Source organism: Mesoplodon bidens (assembly GCF_964165515.1).
Source record: "Mesoplodon bidens genome assembly, chromosome: 7".
Taxonomy (NCBI): Eukaryota; Metazoa; Chordata; class Mammalia; order Artiodactyla; family Ziphiidae; genus Mesoplodon; species Mesoplodon bidens.
The window spans coordinates 53,852,875-53,871,988 of NC_138164.1; the positions used below are offsets into that span (position 1 = coordinate 53,852,875).

Sequence of the window (19,114 nt, forward strand, 5' to 3'; positions counted from 1 at the left end):
GTGTTCCTTCCTCTGATATTGTTTGGAAGAGTTTGAGAAGGATGGGTGTTAGCTCTTCTCTAAATGTTTGATAGAATTCGCCTGTGAAGCCATCTGGTCCTGGGCTTTTGTTTGATGGAAGATTTTTAATCACAGTTTCAATTTCAGTGCTTGTGATTGGTCTGTTCATATTTTCTATTTCTTCCTGAGTCAGTCTTGGCAGGTTGTGCATTTCTAAGAATTTGTCCATCTCTTCCAGGTTGTCCATTTTATGGGCATAGAGTTGCTTATAGTAATCTCTCATGATCTTCTGTATTTCTGCAGTGTCAGTTGTTACTTCTCCTTTTTCATTTCTAATTCTATTGATTTGAGCCTTCTCCCTTCTTTTCTTGATAAGTCTGGCTAATGGTTTATCAATTTTGTTTATCTTCTCAAAGAACCAGCTTTTAGTTTTATTGATCTTTGCTATCGTTTCCTTCATTTCTTTTTCATTTATTTCTGATCTGATTTTTATGATTTCTTTCCTTCTGCTAACTTTGGGATGTTTTTGTTCTTCTTTCTCTAATTGCTTTAGGTGCAAGGTTAGGTTGTTTATTCGAGATGTTTCCTGTTTCTTAAGGTGGGATTGTATTGCTATAAACTTCCCTCTTAGAACTGCTTTTGCTGCATCCCATAGGTTTTGGGTCGTCGTGTCTCCATTGTCATTTGTTTCTAGGTATTTTTTTATTTCCTCTTTGATTTCTTCAGTTATCACTTCGTTATTAAGTAGTGTATTGTTTAGCCTCCATGTGTTTGTATTTTTTACAGCTCTTTTCCTGTAATTGATATCTAGTCTCATAGCATTGTGGTCAGAAAAGATACTTGATACAATTTCAATTTTCTTAAATTTACCAAGGCTTGATTTGTGACCCAAGATATGATCTATCCTGGAGAATGTTCCATGAGCACTTGAGAAAAATGTGTATTCTGTTGTTTTTGGATGGAATGTCCTATAAATATCAATTAAGTCCATCTTGTTTAATGTATCATTTAAAGCTTGTGTTTCCTTATTTATTTTCATTTTGGAAGATCTGTCCATTGGTGAAAGTGGGGTGTTAAAGTCCCCTACTATGATTGTGTTACTGTCGATTTCTCCTTTTATGGCTGTTAGTATTTGCCTTATGTATTGAGGTGCTCCTATGTTGGGTGCATAAATATTTACAATTGTTATATCTTCTTCTTGGATCGATCCCTTGATCATTATGTAGTGTCCTTCTTTGTCTCTTCTAGTAGTCTTTATTTTAAAGTCTATTTTGTCTGATATGAGAATTGCTACTCCAGCTTTCTTTTGGTTTCCATTTGCATGGAATATCTTTTTCCATCCCCTTACTTTCAGTCTGTATGTGTCTCTAGGTCTGAAGTGGGTCTCTTGTAGACAGCATATATATGGGTCTTGTTTTTGTATCCATTCAGCCAATCTGTGTCTTTTGGTGGGAGCATTTAGTCCATTTACATTTAAGGTAATTATCGATATGTATGTTCCTATTCCCATTTTCTTAATTGTTTTGGGTTCATTATTGTAGGTCTTTTCCTTCGTTGTGTTTCTTGCCTAGAGAAGTTCCTTTAGCATTTGTTGTAAAGCTGGTTTGGTGGTGCTGAACTCTCTCAGCTTTTGCTTGTCTGTAAACGTTTTAATTTCTCCATCAAATCTGAATGAGATCCTTGCTGGGTAGAGTAATCTTGGTTGCAGGTTTTTCTCTTTCATCACTTTAATTATGTCCTGCCACTCCCTTCTGGCTTGTAGAGTTTCTGCTGAGAGATCAGCTGTTATCCTGATGGGGATTCCCTTGTGTGTTATTTGTTGTTTTTGCCTTGCTGCTTTTAATATGATTTCTTTGTGTTTAATTTTTGACAGTTTGATTAATATGTGTCTTGGTGTATTTCTCCTTGGATTTATTCTGTATGGGACTCTCTGTGCCTCCTGGACTTGATTAACTATTTCCTTTCCCATATTAGGGAAGTTTTCAACTATAATCTCTTCAAATATTTTCTCAGTCGCTTTCTTTTTCTCTTCTTCTTCTGGAACCCCTATAATTCGAATGTTGGTGCGTTTAATGTTGTCCCAGAGGTCTCTGAGACTGTCCTCTGTTCTTTTCATTCTTTTTTCTTTATTTTGCTCTGCAGCAGTTATTTCCACTATTTTATCTTCCACCTCACTTATCCGTTCTTCTGCCTCAGTTATTCTGCTATTGATCCCATCTAGAGTATTTTTCATTTCATTTATTGTGTTTTTAATCGATGCTTGATTCATCTTTAGTTCTTCTAGGTCCTTGTTAACTGTTTCTTGCATTTTGTCTATTCTATTTCCAAGATTTTGGATCTGGGAAATAGAATCTTGGATCATCTTTACCATCATTATTCTGAATTCTTTTTCTGGTAGACTGCCTATTACCTCTTCATTTGTTAGGTCTGGTGGGTTTTTATCTTGCTCCTTCTCCTGCTGTGTGTTTTTCTGTCTTCTCATTTTGCTTATGTTACTGTGTTTGGGGTCTCCTTTTTGCAGGCTGCAGGTTCGTAGTTCCCGTTGTTTTTGGTGTCTGTCCCCAGTGGCTAAGGTTGGTTTATTGGGTTGTGTAGGCTTCCTGGTGGAGGGGACTAGTGCCTGTGTTCTGGTGGATGAGGCTGGATCTTGTCTTTCTGGTGGGCAGGTCCACGTCTGGTGGTGTGTTTTGGGGTGTCTGCGGACTTTTTATGATTTTAGGCCGCCTCTCTGCTAATGGGTGGCGTTGTGTTCCTGTCTTGCTAGTTGTTTGGCATAGGGTGTCCAGCACTGTAGCTTGCTGGTCGTTGAGTGAAGCTGGGTGCTGGTGTTGAGATGGAGATCTCTGGAAGATTTTCGCCGTTTGATATTATGTGGAGCTGGGAGGTCTCTTGTGGACCAGTGTCCTGAAGTTGGCTCTCCCACCTCAGAGGCACAGCACTGACTCCTGGCTCCTCAATTTGGAATGATTTGTTGTCTATTCATGTATTCCACAGATGCAGGGTACATCAAGTTGATTATGGAGCTTTAATCCGCTGCTTCTGAGGCTGCTGGGAGAGGTTTCCCTTTCTCTTCTTTGTTCTCACAGCTCCTGGGTCTCAGCTTTGGATTTGGCCCCGCCTCTGCGTGTAGGTCGCCGGAGGGCGTCTGTTCTTCGCTCAGACAGGACAGGGTTAAAGGAGCAGCCTCTTCGGGGACTCTGGCTCACTCAGGCCGGGCAGGAGGGAGGGGCACGGAGTGCGGGGCGAGCCTGCAGCGGCAGAGGTCGGCGTGACGTTGTACCAGCCCGAGGCGCGCCGTGCGTTCTCCCAGGGAAGCCGCCCTGGATCCCGGGACCCCGGCAGTGGCGGGCTGCACAGGCTCCCGGAAGGGCGGTGTGGACAGTGACCTGCGCTCGCACACAGGCTTCTTGGCGGCGGCAGCAGCAGCCCCAGCGTCCCACGCCCGTCACTGGGCTCCGCGCTTTCAGTCGTGACTCGCGCCCGTCTGTGGAGCCCCTCTAAGCAGCGCTCTTAATCCCCTCTCCTCGCGCACCAGGAAACCAAGAGGGAAGAAAAAGTCTCTTGCCTCTTCGGCAGCTCCAGAGTTTTCCTGGACTCCCTGCCGGCTAGCTGTGGCACATCAGCCCCCTTCAGGCTGAGTTCTCGCCGCCAGCCCCAGTCCTCTCCCTGCGCTCTGACCGAAGCCCGAGCCTCAGCTTCCAGCGCCGCCCGCCCTGGTGGGCGAGCAGACAAGCCTCTCAGGCCGGTGAGTGCCGCTCGGCACTGATCCTCTGTGCGGAAATCTCTCCGCTTTGCCCTACCCAGGTATGTGGGGAGTTTCTTGCCTTTTGGGAGGTCTGGGGTCTTCTGCCAGCATTCAGTAGGTGTTCTGTAGGAGTTGTTCCACGTGTAGCTGTATTTCTGGTGTATCCGTGGGGAGGAAGGTGATCTCCGCGTCTTACTCTTCCGCCATCTTACCCGGAAGTCCTCTGTAATTTTCTTGTTTCTAGTTGTGGCCTTTTCTTTTCTGCCTAGAGAAACTCCTTTAGGATTGTTGTAAAGCTGGTTTGGTGGTGCTGAATTTGCTTAGGTTTTGCTTGTCTGTAAAGCTTTTGATTTCTGCATCAAATCTGAATGAGGTGCTTGCTGGGTAGAGTATTTTTGGTTATAGGTTTTTCCTTTTCATCGTTTTAAATATATAATGCCACTCCCTTCTGGCCTGCAGAGTTTCTGCTGAAAAATCAGCTGATAACCTTATGGGGATTCCCTTGTATGTTATTTGTTGCTTTTCCCTTATTGCTTTTAATATTTCTTCTTTGTCTTTAATTTTTGTCAGTTTGATTAATATATGTCTTGGTGTGTTCCTCCTTGGGTTTATCTTATATGGGACTTTCTGCACTTCCTGGACTTGAGTGAGTGTTTTCCTTCTCATGTTAGGGAAGTTTCCGGCTATAATCTCTTCAAATATTTTCTCAGGCTCTTTCTGTCTCTCTTCTCCTTCTGGGACCTCTATAATGCGAATGTTGGTGCGTTTAATGTTGTCCCAGAGGTCTCTGAGACTGTCCTCATTTCTTTTCATTGTTTTTTCTTTATTCTGTTCTGCAGCAGTGATTTCCACCACTCTGTCTTCCAGCTTACTTATTTGTTCTTCTGCCTCATTTATTCTGCTGTTGATTCCTTCTAGTGTGTTTTTCATTTCAGTTATTGTATTGTTCATCTCTGTTTGTTTGTTCTTTAAATCTTCTAGCTCTTTGTTAAACATTTCTTGTATCTTCTCGATCAGTGCCTCCATTCTTTTTCTCAGATCTTGGATCATCTTTACTATCATTACTCTAAATTATTTTTCAGGTAGATTGCCTATCTCCACTTCACTTAGTTATTCTTTTGGGTTTTCATCTTGTTCCTTCGTCTGGAGCATATTTCTCTGTTGTCTCATTTTGTGAAACTTTCTGTGTGGATGGACTCCTTTCCACAGGCTGCAGGATCATAGCTCCTGTTGCTTCTGGTGTCTGGCCCCTGGTGTGTGAGGTTGGTCCTGAGACTTGTTCAGGCTTCCTGGTGGGAGAGACTGGTGCCTGCCCACTGGTGGGTGGAGCTGGGTCTTGTCCCTCTGGTGGGCAGGGCCGTGTCAAGGGGTGTGTTTAGGGGTGGCTGTGACCTCAGTACAGCTTTAGGCAGCCTGTCTGCTGATGGGTGGGGCTGTGTTCCTGTCTTGCTGGTTGTTTAGCCTGAGGCATCCAGCACTGGAGCCTGTAGGCTGTTGCGTAGGGCCAGGTCTTTGTGCCAAAATGGGGACCTCCAGGAGAGCTCACGATTATCAGTATTCCCTGGGGCCTCTGCCACCAGTGACCTTACCCCCACAGTGAGCCACAGACAACCCCTGCCTCCACAGGAGACCCTCCAAACCCACAGGTAGGTCTAGCCCAGGCTCCTATGAAGTCACTTCTTTGTGCTGGGTCCCAGTACACATGAAATCTTGTGTGCGCCCTCAAGAGTGGAGTCTCTGTTTCCCTCAGTCCTGTGGAGCTCCTGCACTCAAGGCCCACTGGCCTTCTAAGCCAAATGCTCTGGGGGCTCCAATTCTAGACCCTCAGGCTGGGGAGCCTGACATGGGTCCCAGAACTCTCACTCCTGTGGGAGAATCTCTGTAATACAATTATTTTCCAGTTTGTGGGTTGCCCATCCGACTGGTATGGGATTTGATTATATTGCAAAAGTGCCCCTCCTACCATCTAGTTGTGGCTTTTCTTTGTCTTTGGATGTAAAATATCTTTTTTTGTAGGTTCCAGTCTTTTTTGTCCATGGTTGTTCAGCAGTTAGTTGTGATTTGGGTGTTTTCATGTGAGGAGGTGAGCTCAAGTCCTTCTACTCTGCCATCTTGTAGGAATCGAGAGGTTACTTTTGGTTTGGATGCTTGCTGCCTCTTTCCTCAGTGTGTGTTGGCTGTTATTCTTTTGATATGAGGTGTGTAGGTGCAGCAGGCCATGCACACACCTGATACAGCAGGGACAGCAATTGGCTCTTCCTCCCGTGTATCCCAGTGGCAACCATAGTCCACACAATCCCTGGACAGCAGGGGCAGTGCTTGATACCTGCTCGCTGCCTGTGCACACTCCCCAGATGGTGGGGGCAGCAATTGCCGCCTGCTCGCAGGTTTCCCAACAGTAGCGGTGGCCCACGCCCCACCCCGGGACAGTGGGGGCAACACTTGGCGCCCATTCACGGGTCTTGCAGTGGCGGCCCTCGCACTCCCAGGACAGCAGGGGCAGCAACTGGATCCTGCTCGCAGGTCTCTTAGTGGTAGCGGCTACCTGTGCCCACCTCTGGAGCCCATCATGACAGTGGCGGTGGCCTGTGCCTGTCTCTGGAGCCCACAGTGGCAGTGGCAGCTCACACCTGCCCCCAGAGCTTGTGTAGGTGGTGTTCTGTTGCCTGAGACCATGCGTGCAGGGAAAGAAGCTCCTATAGTGGTCCCACCCCTCTCCTTACACCCCCCCCAGCAGTGGCACCTTGCCTCTTGGTTGGCCCAGGCTTCTTCTGAGCACACCCTCAGTTGCCACACTCTAGCCTCTTCAGGCTGTCTCCACACAGCCAACCCCGGTCCTCTCCCTGGGTCTGACCTCCGAAACCTGAGCTTCAGCACCCAGCCTCCGCCCACACCAGTGGACAAGCGTCTCAGCCTGGGGAGTGCAAGGTAATGGTACCAACATCTGTTCAGGTCACTCTCCATTTTGCCTTCCACAATCCCGTTTCTGCACTCTGCTCAAGGCTCCAAACTCCCCTTCCATCCAGGCTGATCTCCCTGCCAGTGAGGGGACTTCCCAGGGTGCGGGAACCTTACCTCCTTCACAGCTCCCTCTCTAGGGTGTACGTCCCATCCCAATTCTTTTCTCTTTTTCTTTTCTTTTTTTCTTTTCTTTTGTCCTTCCTGGTTACATGGAGGTTTTCTTGCCCTTTAGGAAGTCTGAGGTCTTCAGCCAGTGTTCGGTAGATGTTTTGTGCAAATCGTTCCACTTGTAGATGTGTTTTTTTTTCTTTTTTTTTTTTGCGGTATGTGGGCCTCTCACTGTGTGGCCTCTCCCATTGCAGAGCACAGGCTACAGACGTGCAGGCTCAGTGGCCACGGCTCACGGGCCCAGCCGCTCCGCGGCATGTGGGATCTTCCCAGACCGGGGCACGAACCCGTGTCCCCTGCATCGGCAGGCGGACTCTCAACCACTGTGCCACCAGGGAAGGCCTGTAGATGTGTTTTTGATGTATTTGTAGGAAGAGGTGAGCCCCACATCTTACTCATCTGCCATCTTGATTCCTCTCCCTCATGTAGTTTTGATTTGCGTTTCTCTAATAATTAGTGATGCTAAGCGTTTTTTCATGTGCCTATTGGCCATTTGTATGTCTTCTTTGGAGAAGTGTCTATTTAGGTCTTCTGACCATGTTTTGATTGGGTTTTTTTTTATTATTATTGAGTTGTATGAGTTGTTTGTATATTTTGGAAATTAAGCCCTTGTCAGTTGCATCATTTGCAAATATTTTCTCCCAGTCCGTAGGTTGTCTTTTTGTTTTGTTTATGGTTTCCTTTGCCTTGCAAAAGCTTATAATTTTGATTAGGTCCCATTTGTTTATTTTTACTTTTATTTCTATTGCCTTGGGAGACTGACCTAAGAAAACATTACTAACAGTTTATGTCAGAGAATGTTTTGCCTATGGTCTCTTCTAGGAGTTTTATGGTGTCATGTCTTATATTTAAGTCTTTAAGCCATCTTGAGTTTATTTTTGTATATGATGTGAGGGAGTGTTCTAACTTCATTGATTTACATGTGGCTGTCCTGCTTTCCCACCACCACTTGCTGAAGAGACTGTCTTTTCTCCGTTGTATGTTGTTTCCTCTTTTTTCAAAGGTTAATTTACTGTAGGCGTGTGGATTTATTTCTAGGCTTTCTGTTCTGTTCCATTGATCCATATGTCTGTTTTTGTGCCAATACCACACTGTTTTGATTACTGTAGCTTTGTAGTATTGTCTGAGTCTGGGAGGGTTATGCCTCCATCTTTGTTCTTTCTCCTCAGAATTGCTTTGGCAATTCTGGGTCTTTTATGGTTCCATATAAATTTTAGGATTATTTGTTCTAGTTCTGTGAAAAATGTCATGGGTAATTTGATAGGGATTGCATTAAATCTGTAGATTGCTTTGGGTAGTATGGTCATTTTAACAATATTAATTCTTCCAATCCAAGAGCATAGAATATTTTTACATTTCTTTGAATCAGTTTCCTTTATCAATGCTTTATAGTTCTCAGCATATAAGTTTTTCACCTCCTTGGTTGGGTTTATTCCTAAGTATTTTTTCGGGGGTGTGTGTGCAATTTTAAAAGGGATTTTTTTTTTCACTTTCCCTTTCTGGTATTTCATTGTTAGTGTAAAGAAATGCAACAGATTTCTGTATGTTAATCTTGTATCCTGATACCTTGCTGAATTTATCTACCAGTACTAGTAGTTTTTGTGTGGAGTCTTTAGGGTTTTCTATATATATTATCATGTCATCTACATATAATAACAATTTTACCTCTTAAAAGGGACCATTTTGTAACTCAGTAAACAAACAACTAAATCTCTTTAATATCTGTTTGGTGGGCATATTGATTAAACTATCATTAATATTTTACATGAAATCTTAAGACCATATATTTCAAAAGTTTAATTTTTTCTTTGTTAAGAATTGTAGGTATAATTTAAAGTTTTCGGTCTGGTTGATTAGAATATTTTATTGCATTTTTATTAAATCAGTACAGGAATGCTAGAGGGAATTTAAGTTTCACTTTGGGAGCGAAATATTAGGTTAGAGGTTGCCTTCTCCACTTCTCATTAAAGCAAAAATTTTCTCTAAAACACTAATTAGGTGAACTTCTTATTTTTGCTTAAACACCTCCACCTTTTCAGTGAATGCAAGCTCACATGCTTTGCAAGACAGCCCTTAACCCTTCTGGATAATTATGGATTATAGGAAATTCTTATATTGACCTGAAATCAGCCTAATTTATACTGGCCATTCTGGTCTCTGTAATTATATAAAGTAAATATTACTTCCCCTTCCACATGAAAGCTCTTCAGGTGTTTGAACAAACCTGTCACCATGCTCCATGTTGTTACTGAACTATGATTATCTAGAATAAATTGCTTTGTTTCCTCTTCTAGATCTGTAACATCTTGTGTGCTTTCCCAAATATATTCAAATGATTAGTGCCCTTTAAAAGTGTCACTGCTTAGAGCTGATTAGAGAACTCTGGTGTGTTGGAACCATTACAGAGAACAGTGGAACTAGGCTCTTGCTCTGGACATCTGCTTCTAGCAAGAGTTTAGGATTATTTTAGCATCTTCCTTATCGCTATTTACTGTTTACTTATTTTGACTGGAACCCTCAGACCTTTTATATTTTATTTGCTTTTAAACATAACTTACCTATGTGCTTTATGTGCCTTTCAAAACATTCAGGATTTAACTTTTAGTCATATTTGACATAAAAATGTATTCAATTTCAGAAAATCAGTATCCATTTTCAGTCTTGATTCTCGTATTCTGTGGACATTATTCATTCATTCCAGTTTCAGTCATCCACAGATTGGACAGGCATGCAGTCTTGTCTTTGTGTCATAAACAAAAATGGTAAACATCCCATCTCTTGGTGCCAATCTCCCTCTCCTTCTGCCTAGGCTTTAGTCACTCTGGCTTTTTTTTTTTTTTTCCAACCTTTAAGTCACCATACTCCTTCCTATGTTAGGCACTTTCTATAATCTCTGCCTGGAATGTCCTCCCCTTGCCATTCCTCTATCCCTCTCTTCTCTGGCTAACTCTGACCGATAGCAAATCAGATGTTTGCCCAAGGACTTCTTCCCTGTCACAAGACTAGGTCAAGTCCCCCTTTTATAGGCTTTCAGTACCCTATACTTGTTTGGCTTAGCACTTATTATTTTGAAATTATGTATTTATTGGTGTGATTGTTGTCTCTTCCCCACTGAATCAGATGCTCCATGGTGGCAAGAACCCTGTTTCTTATACTCACTATTGTATCCCCAGAACACAGCACAGTGCCAGGCATATGGTGCTTGTTGAATTTAATTTTTTAAAAGGCCATGTAACAGTGGCTCCCTAACACCAGTGTACAGCCTTTGGCTCCTGATGATGTTTTCACATATCTGGATTAGAACAAGAAAAATAAGGACCATAGTGTTACTGTATGTAGTATACGTCAGTGTGAAATTACTGCCTTCTTGGGAAGGACTTTTATTCTAGTATTATATCCATCTATTTCCTAGGTTATAAGTTATTTTTTAAATTTTTGTTAAGTTTTAGGGATTTTTTCATTTATTTTTGGAAACTATCCTTACTTAGAATAGAAATAAATGTGCAACACCATGGTGCTTTGAGACTTTACTAGACTATGAAATCCAGAAATTACTAATGTTGAGTACTCTAGAGACCTCCTCTAAGCTAAAATCTTTGTTTCTCTTTGAATACGATTGCTATGAATCCACTTGGCTATATTTAAAGTATATAATTTTGCCTTCAGAGATGTTTTTTTAGTGGCCTGGATCTTCCTCAACAACTTCCTTTCATTTATCTCTGTAATACATATTCATCATTGCCAAGTAGGCTCAGATTCAAAACAGTAATTGTTGGGTTTTCTCTTTAGAACAGTTGTACTTTTCCTATATTTAATGTGACTAAAAGAATAAACCTCAAATATAACACATTAAATTTGAATACAAAGCAAAAATTTCATATTTATGGTTACTGAGAACTCTTATTGTAAATGATTTTATATTTTAAAGTTATATATTTTATAGTTTAGAGTTATAACTTTTCATTTTTTTGATTAAATGATAAAGCAGGTTTCCTGACAAAATTTTTACTATAAATTGTTACTATTTCACCTGCTTTATATGATATGAGTGTTAATTCAGGTGAGGTAAAATGATAGTCTTTGACTTGTAAATAAAATGGAATTTCTTGTAGGAGGGGGGAGGATCAGACTCTTTTTAATTTTAATGCTTTTTTCTAACTTTATTTTTTTTAAAAACTCTAATATTAGCTTTGTGGCTTTGTTAATTTAACCTCTCTGCTTATTTCCTTAGTTATCTTGTTTCTTCATCTGTGAAATGGTTATCATGAGGATTTAAATGACTAAATTCATGAATACATATAAAGTACTTAGAAGATTGTGTTACACAGTAGAAGTGGTGAACGAATATTAGTTGATTTTACTATTACTAGTAGTGGTATTCGTATTGAATTGGGATTTCCTTATTCAGCTGTAGAATATATCAGGATACATAAATTTATCTTATTTTCTATTTTAACCATATCTCAGTGCTTAATATTTTGATAAATCATTATTTACCAAAGGAGAAAAAACTCTAGAATAAACACATCCAACTCTTCTCTAGCCACAATACATAGAATTATATCCTTCAAGACTTGAGTGATTATTAAATAAATGTTTTGTGATTAAATTTTAAGTCAATTCAGTAATTTATTGATCTACATTGATAGCAGATTATTAAAGTAGTGATCCAGCCTTTTAACTAAAATATCACCTTCATATTTAGAAAACAAGTTATGTAAATTCTAAATTAAAAATACCTAGAGGGGCGTTCCTGGTGGCGCAGTGGTTGAGAGTCCGCCTGCCGATGCAGGGGACACGGGTTCGTGCCCCGGCCCGGGAAGATCCCATATGCCGCGGAGCGGCTGGGCCCGTGAACCATGGCCGCTGAGCCTGCGCCATGGTCGCTGAGCATGCGCGTCCGGAGCCTGTGCTCCGCAACGGGAGAGGCTACAACAGTGAGAGGCCCGCATACAGTAAAAAACAAACAAACAAAAAACCTAGAGGAGGGACTTCCCTGGTGGCGCAGTGGTTAAGAATCCACCTGCCAGTTCGGGCACATGGGTTCAAGCCCTCGCCCGGGAAGATCCTACATGCCCTGGAGCACCTAAGCCCATGTGCCACAGCTCTTGAACCTATGCTTTAGAGCCCATGAGCCACAACTACTGACCTGTGTGCCACAACTGCTGAAGCCCACGTGCCTAGAGCCTCTGCTCCTCAACAAGAGAAGCCACCGCAATGAGAAACCCATGCACTGCAACGAAGAGTAGCCCCTACTCGCCACAACTAGAGAAAGCCCTCATGCTGCAACAAAGACCCAATGCAGCGAAAAATAATTAATTAATTAATTAATTAAAAAATAAATACCTAGAGGGGCTAAAAAGCAAAAGCACTTTTTTTTCTAAGCAGAAAATGTAACACAGTTGAATTAGCTAAAAAGTCTGTTTAATTTACATATATTTTACAATTAAAATTAAGTTGTACATTTATAAATAAAGTAATTCTTCAATAAATTTTTTAGCTGATCTATTTATATCATGATTATACATCACAGTATATCATAGCGTTAAAGAATATAAGCACTAGAATCTAAAAAACATGAGTTCAAATTTCACTTCAACCATTTACCAACTTTTTCATATAAATTTATTATTTATTTTAGGCTGTGTTGGGTCTTCATTGCTGTGCGCGGGCTTTCCTTCTAGTTGCGGCAAGAGGGGGCTACTCTTTGTTGCGGTGCACAGGCTTCTCATTGCGGTGGCTTCTCTTGTTGCGGAGCACAGGTTCTAGGTGCATGGACTTCAGTAGTTGTGGCACGCAGGTCTCAGTAGTTGTGGCTCGCAGGCTCTAGAGCACAGGCTCAGTAGTTGTGGCACACAGGCTTAGTTGCTCCGCGGCATGTGGGATCTTCCCAGACCAGGGCTCCCTGCATTGGCAAGTGGATTCTTAACCACTGCGCCACCAGGGAAGTGCTACCAACTGTTTAACTTTTTTGGGGGGGGCTGCGTTGGGTCTTTGTTGCTGCTCATGGGCTTTCTCTAGTTGTGGCTAGCAGAGGTTACTCTTCGTTGTGGTGCGCGGGCTTCTCATCCAGTGGCTTCTTTTGTTGCACAGTATGGGCTCTAGGCGTGCAGACTTCAGTAGTTGCAGCCCCTGGCCCCTAGAGTGCGTAAGCTTCAGTAGTTGCAGTGCATGGACTCAGTAGTTGTGGCGTGCAGGCTCAATAGTTGTGGCGTACAGGCTTAGTTGCTCCTTGGCATGTGGGATCTTCCTGGACCAGGGATCGAACCCGTGTCCCCTGCATTGGCAGGCAGATTCTTAACCACTGCACCACCAGGGAAGTCCCCAGCTGTTTAACTTTAGATAAGTCACTCAACTCCATTTCCTTATCTGTCAACTAGGAATATAATAATGCCTACCTCTTAGGGTTATTGGAAGAAATAAATGAGATAATATATGAAAGCCCTTAGTTTGGAGCCTGACATGGTAAGCAGTCAGGAAATGCTCTTAGGAAAATTATATGAGGTAAAAAAAACTTCCTGTTAAATACAATCACTTAAATGCCTCTGTGTGTGTGTGTAATGGTTTTTAACTTGGCAAAATTATAGGAATTCACCCTCCCAATAAGATAAATGAATCCTGTATTCTCATTTACCTGTATGATCTTTAAAAAATAGAACTGTAAATCTTTACTTTAAAATATAGTTGTTTAAATAAATTCCACCTTAGGCTCATGTAAGTCTGTTGAGATCTCACTTAAAAGTATTCCTGTTTTTCTTTATTTTCTTGAAGGGATGGGTATGTTGCCATTTTTATATTACATGTAAAAGTAACTTTTATGTATATTTGACAGAAACGATGTGAAGCAACACTCTTTTTGGATTTCATAAGACATCATTTCATCATGGGACAGCAAATTTCGGATCAGACACAGCTGGTTCTTAACAAGTTACCAGAAAAAGTAGCAAAACATGTCACATTGGTTCGAGAAAGTGGCTCCTTAACTTATGAAGAATTTCTTGGAAGAGTAGCAGAACTTAATGATGTGTAAGACTTGCTCTTTTTCATTTTATTTTCTCCCCCTGACATATTGTCCCAGTGTTGTGACTGTCTGAGAGATAACCACATGTATTGGTTGGTAAGAGAATGTTTTCAGCAGCAGTTAGCAAATATTTATTGAGTACTTTTTTTTTTACAACTTTATTGGAGTATAATTGCTTCACAACGGTGTGTTAGTTTCTACTTTATAAAAAAGTGAATCAGTTATACATATACATCTGTTCCCATATCCCTTCCCTCTTGCGTCTCCCTCCCTCCCACCCTCCCTATCCCACCCCTCCAGGCGGTCACAAAGCAACGATTTGAGTACTATAAGACTTTCTATGTAGCTATCTAAAAATATGTTATAGGACTAAAAGAACAGAAGGAACTTAAAACTGAATTTTGAACACAGGCATGTAAATTGACCCTTGTTTGAAAGCACTAAAGGAGGTGCATAACAGAAGAGAATATACCAGTTAGTCATCTAGAGAAAGGTGCCTAGGATAGTCAGAGGACACTTCAGTTTTCTGAATATCAACCAATTCATCTAGTTAATAAATAAATCTTCTGTGTTTGTTCATTGAACCATTATTTTGCCAGAGAAATATATATATGGTAAGAATTCATTTGTCATCACTGAAGAATAAGGTATTTTGTTTATAAATATTTTCTAATTAGCTAGCATGTTTACATCTCTACTTAACTCTTGAATAGATTTCTAAGATGGAGTATAAACTTCTCTGCCTCCTTAGCACATCCGATAGAACAGCCTTCTCTTTGTGAATTATTCTTTATTAAATCAATTTTTATACTGATCTGTATAGAAGCTATTAAAATATACCGAGCTCTGTCCCTGAATGACCCCAGATTGTTATACTTTTAAAATATTCCATTTTTGTTTGTGTGTTCTCCCTTAGTGACAGGAGAGCAGATGTCGCTTCTTTCTATTAAGTCTTCCTCTAGCAGCACCCATATCCGCTCTCTTTGTATATGTATCTTCTGTCTCCCTGGGGGTATAGTTATAACTTATTGTTATTGCCTTTTAAATGAGATCTTAAAGGTTCTTTCTTTAGTCTATTCAACTTAGCTAACGTTCACTGAGCACATAGTATGTGCAAGGCACTCTGCTGACAGTCAGACATTTTAACTGAGGCCTGAAGTGATTACCCAAGTATCAATGGCAGATCCAGCTTTCCCCAAGTCTGAAGATCTTTCCACTATCCCATATTACCTCTCCTTAAACCCCAAAAAGGCTAAACAAAATCACCAAGCAGTTTGGAACCACTTAGTATATATACATTTATATTATAGTCACTATTAATAGTTTAGGGTAAAATACATGAATGTACTCCTTAAGCTTTGCAATAACTATATTGGATAAGAGACATATTATACTTGGCCATTTAGAACACATTAGATAAAGAGAAGGAAATGCAGTCTTTTTATGGACATGGCTGGAGGGTCCTATTATTAGCCAGTCATGAAGAATAAAGCATTCTTAACTCTTAAAAGTTATCTTAGAAGATCATTTCTTTTAAGAACACTGGATTTCACTCATTAAAAACAGACAAACCAAAAAAAAAGCCCTGTATGGATATATGGATGGATCCTGTGTAGATATATATATATATATATAAATGCATAGAAAATGAACTGGAAGGATATACACAGCTCTCTGGGGAGGTGATGGAAAAGGGAAGCAGAGAAGGGAGATTTTACATTTTACTGTGTATATTTGTGTATTGTCTGATCTTTTATAATAAAAATGTACTCATGGGTTTTTAAAACTCTAGCATTTTACTTTGTTCTTTTTTTTTTTAAAGATCATCCAAATGGTAACATTTGAGGCATTACTTCTGAGACTATATTCTTAAGGAATAAAATTCGATTGAGAATTTAATAGTATCATAAGAGTGGAATTTTTATGTTTATTGTGTCAATTTTTTTGAAGAGTAATCAATGACATTTGCCATCCCTTTAGAGTCTTAGAACTTATATACAAAAAAACCTAGTCTATTATATGAAATTTTGTTTTTTGGCCTAAAGATACTGGATAAAATGTGTTCTATGAAAACATCCTCAAGCTAAGCTTACTGTGTAATATAGAGGTGATGGTAAAAGAGTATCTCCCTTTTATTTATTAGCTCAGAATGTTTCTGACTGGATTTGCTTCTTAAAACCAATTCCCCTGGGTCAGAGTTGGGCTTTCACAAGTTCAGTGCTGTCTGAGAGCTATAAAGTTAAACCTACGCAAAAGACGCATGGCTTGATAGCTAGAAAACAGAACTGGGAACTGGCAGTACTACTTTCACTGGCAGACTTTGTTACCTAGGGCTAGTTACTTAATTTTCAATGGCCTCAATTTATTTAGCTGTAAGTTTCTTAGTTCTGAGTGTGATATCCCCACTGGTGCTCAGAGAGAAATGTGAGTAATGATAAAAGGGAGCTGCAATACTTATGTCTTTGAACTGATTTAAATTGGCATTGATGCATGATATTGAGTTATCCTAAAAAGTGTTATATTTTTATGTTAGTATCCTGTTCCTTTCTAAATCAGAATTACTCTGCTAGGGGAGGACAGTAAAGTTACATAAGCGTCTCAAAATCATTTGCTTCATCCAGTTTCAAATTATCTGTAAAAATTGTCTTCAAAGAGGTATATAAGTGTTGTTGCTTAAGGAAGGACTCAACCAAGATCAAGATTTTTTCACACTTTATATACATCTGAGGCACTAGTCAAAATATGGATAAATGAAACCAGCTAAATTGTTTCTTTTAAGTACCTGATTCCTTGCACATGTTTTTCCTAGCTATCTTTGTTAGAAATTTAAAGACCATTGAGATATAGATATGAAAAAAATAGATTTATAAATATCATTCCACTATGCTTTCCACCTTGAAAATTAAATTGTATGTTTATAGTCAAAACATTCTCTATCCCTATATTTTAAAAATCTAATTATTACAATCACCATTATTGTTATTTGTCTTTCTGTGTTTTCTTCACATTTCCTCCTCTGTCTTAAACTTTCTTGAATCTGGTTTCGTAGCTCCATTATTTTACATGACTTTTCATAAAATTAACGAATGTGTTTACCTCTTTTCAGAACTGCTAAAGTGGCTTCTGGCCAGGAAAAACATCTTCTCTTTGAGGTACAACCTGGGTCTGATTCCTCTGCCTTTTGGAAAGTGGTTGTACGAGTAGTCTGTACCAAGGTGAGAGTGATAGAGGTTTCCAACTCTGAGCTTAAACTATTTTGGTGGTTAGAACCACATTTAATAGTATAATATAATATAGTGGAAATAAATGTTTATAATTTGGTTGTTATCAACATTTATTTGTAAAACCATATAAAACAGTTTTGATACTATTTTTGCCTTCCAGGTTAACTGTTTGAATTTCATTGGTTGTATAATTGCCATATAGCAGAGATTTATTTTTTAATTTAATTTATTTATTTTTGGCTGTGTTGGGTCTTTGTTGCTGCATGCGGGCTTTCTCTAGTTGTGGCAAGCAGGGGCCACTCTTTGTTGCAGTGCAAGGGCTGCTAACTGCGGTGGCCTCTCCTGTTGTGGAGCACCGGCTCTAGGTGCTCGGGCTTCAGCAGTTGCAGCATGTGGGCTCAGTAGTTGTGTCACACAGGCTTAGTTACTTCACGGCATGTGGGATCTTCCCGGACCAGGTATTGAACCCATGTCCCCTGCATTGGCAGGCGGATTCTTAACCATTGCGCCACCAGGGAAGCCCCAGCAGAGGTTTTTAATAATCAAGGAAAGTGGTAGTAAACGCTCATCCTTATCTTGTACCTCTCTTTTTGGATTTTAACTGACTGGAATCCTAAAGTAACACCCTACTTAGCTCTAAGATGACTTCTTAAAAATTAAGTGTCTCTTAGTTCATCTTTAAATTTTAGATAATAGAGTATATCAACTGTGCTAAAAAATATGATGGCAGCTGTCATAGAGTATTAGGAAGCCTCATCCACTAATGGGTAGATTAGAATATGTGGTTCTTAACCTTTTTGAGGCCATAGAACTTTTGGTGAAATTGAAGGCATGAATTTTATTAAGCTTCCTCCTATCCCAACCCCTGCTCTAAAACACAATAAAATCATCCATGTGCATATAAACAATAAGTTGGGCACTCATGAATGCCTTTATTTCAACTGCTGATCAATCCATGAAGAACTCCTGGGTAAGGAGATTTTTTTCTTTTGTATCATGGACCCTGGATGTTACCCAAATAATATGCCACATTTCCCCCGTGGGTTGATTGCCACTACTATGCTATAAGTGGAGTAGGATTGATTGTGTTTAGTTGATCGAATTTGAAGGTCTAATTATTTAAGTAATAAAAGAACTTTAAAAAGGATTAGAGGAACAAAGACAGAGAGATCTTAATTCCAGACTTGGCTAAGTGCCTGAAGTTGAATGGCGCCTGTTAAAGTTTACAGTTGATTTAGAGAAAATATATAGTATAGTTTAATACCACTCAGCTGGGTCTATCAACACTGAACGTTTGCTTATTGATTTTTTTTAAGTCCAAATGTTAAAAAGCACTTAATAGCTGCCAGAGAACCATCATTCAAAAATTTTTTGCATTATTCATCACAGAGGTAGTTAATGTGATACTAGTGTGGTGTGGGTAGCAGTGTAACTTTATATAGTGTATAATATGTCACAAATCATAGTAACAGAATACACACTGAAATACAGCTTGATCCAAGATCACATTTTGTTATTTATACTTAGATTACTGGGCTCAAAAACTGTATACCAGGGCTTCCCTAGTGGCACAGTGGTTAAGAACCCACCTGCCAGTGCAGGGGACATGGGTTCGAGCCCTGGTCCGGGAAGATCCCACATGCCGCGGAGCAAGTAAGCCCGTGCACCACAACTACTGAGCCTGTGCTCTACAGCCCATACACCACAACTACTGAAGCCCACACGCCTAGAGCCCGTGCTCCACAATAAGAGAAGCCACCACAAGGAGAAGCCCACGCACCACAACGAAGAGTAGCCCCTGCTCACCACAACTAGAGAAAGCCCGCACGCAGCAACGAAGACCCAACACAGCCAAAAATAAAAAACAAATAAATAAATAAATTTATATTTTTTTAAACGGTATACCAGGGCTTCCCTGGTGGTACAGTGGTTGGGGGTCCGGCTGCCAATGTGGGGGACGTGGGTTCGTGCCCTGGTCCGGGGGGATCCCGCGTG

The 19,114-nt window shown here is 40.5% G+C and overlaps 1 protein-coding gene across 4 annotated transcripts in view; it reads left to right on the top strand.

Moving 5' to 3' along the window:
• RNF141 (ring finger protein 141) overlaps positions 1-19,114 on the top strand; it is a 61,766-nt gene that overhangs the window by 10,957 nt on the left and 31,695 nt on the right. For all 4 annotated transcript variants that reach the window (XR_014016211.1, XR_014016212.1, XM_081238633.1 and 1 more), the window contains exons 2-3: positions 13,707-13,900; positions 17,002-17,110. Coding sequence is in view for 2 of the 4 variants with exons in the window: in XM_081238633.1 (XP_081094759.1) it covers positions 13,758-13,900; positions 17,002-17,110 (252 nt within the window). In the remaining 2 variants the exon portion in view is untranslated. The remainder of the gene's footprint in view (positions 1-13,706; positions 13,901-17,001; positions 17,111-19,114) is intronic.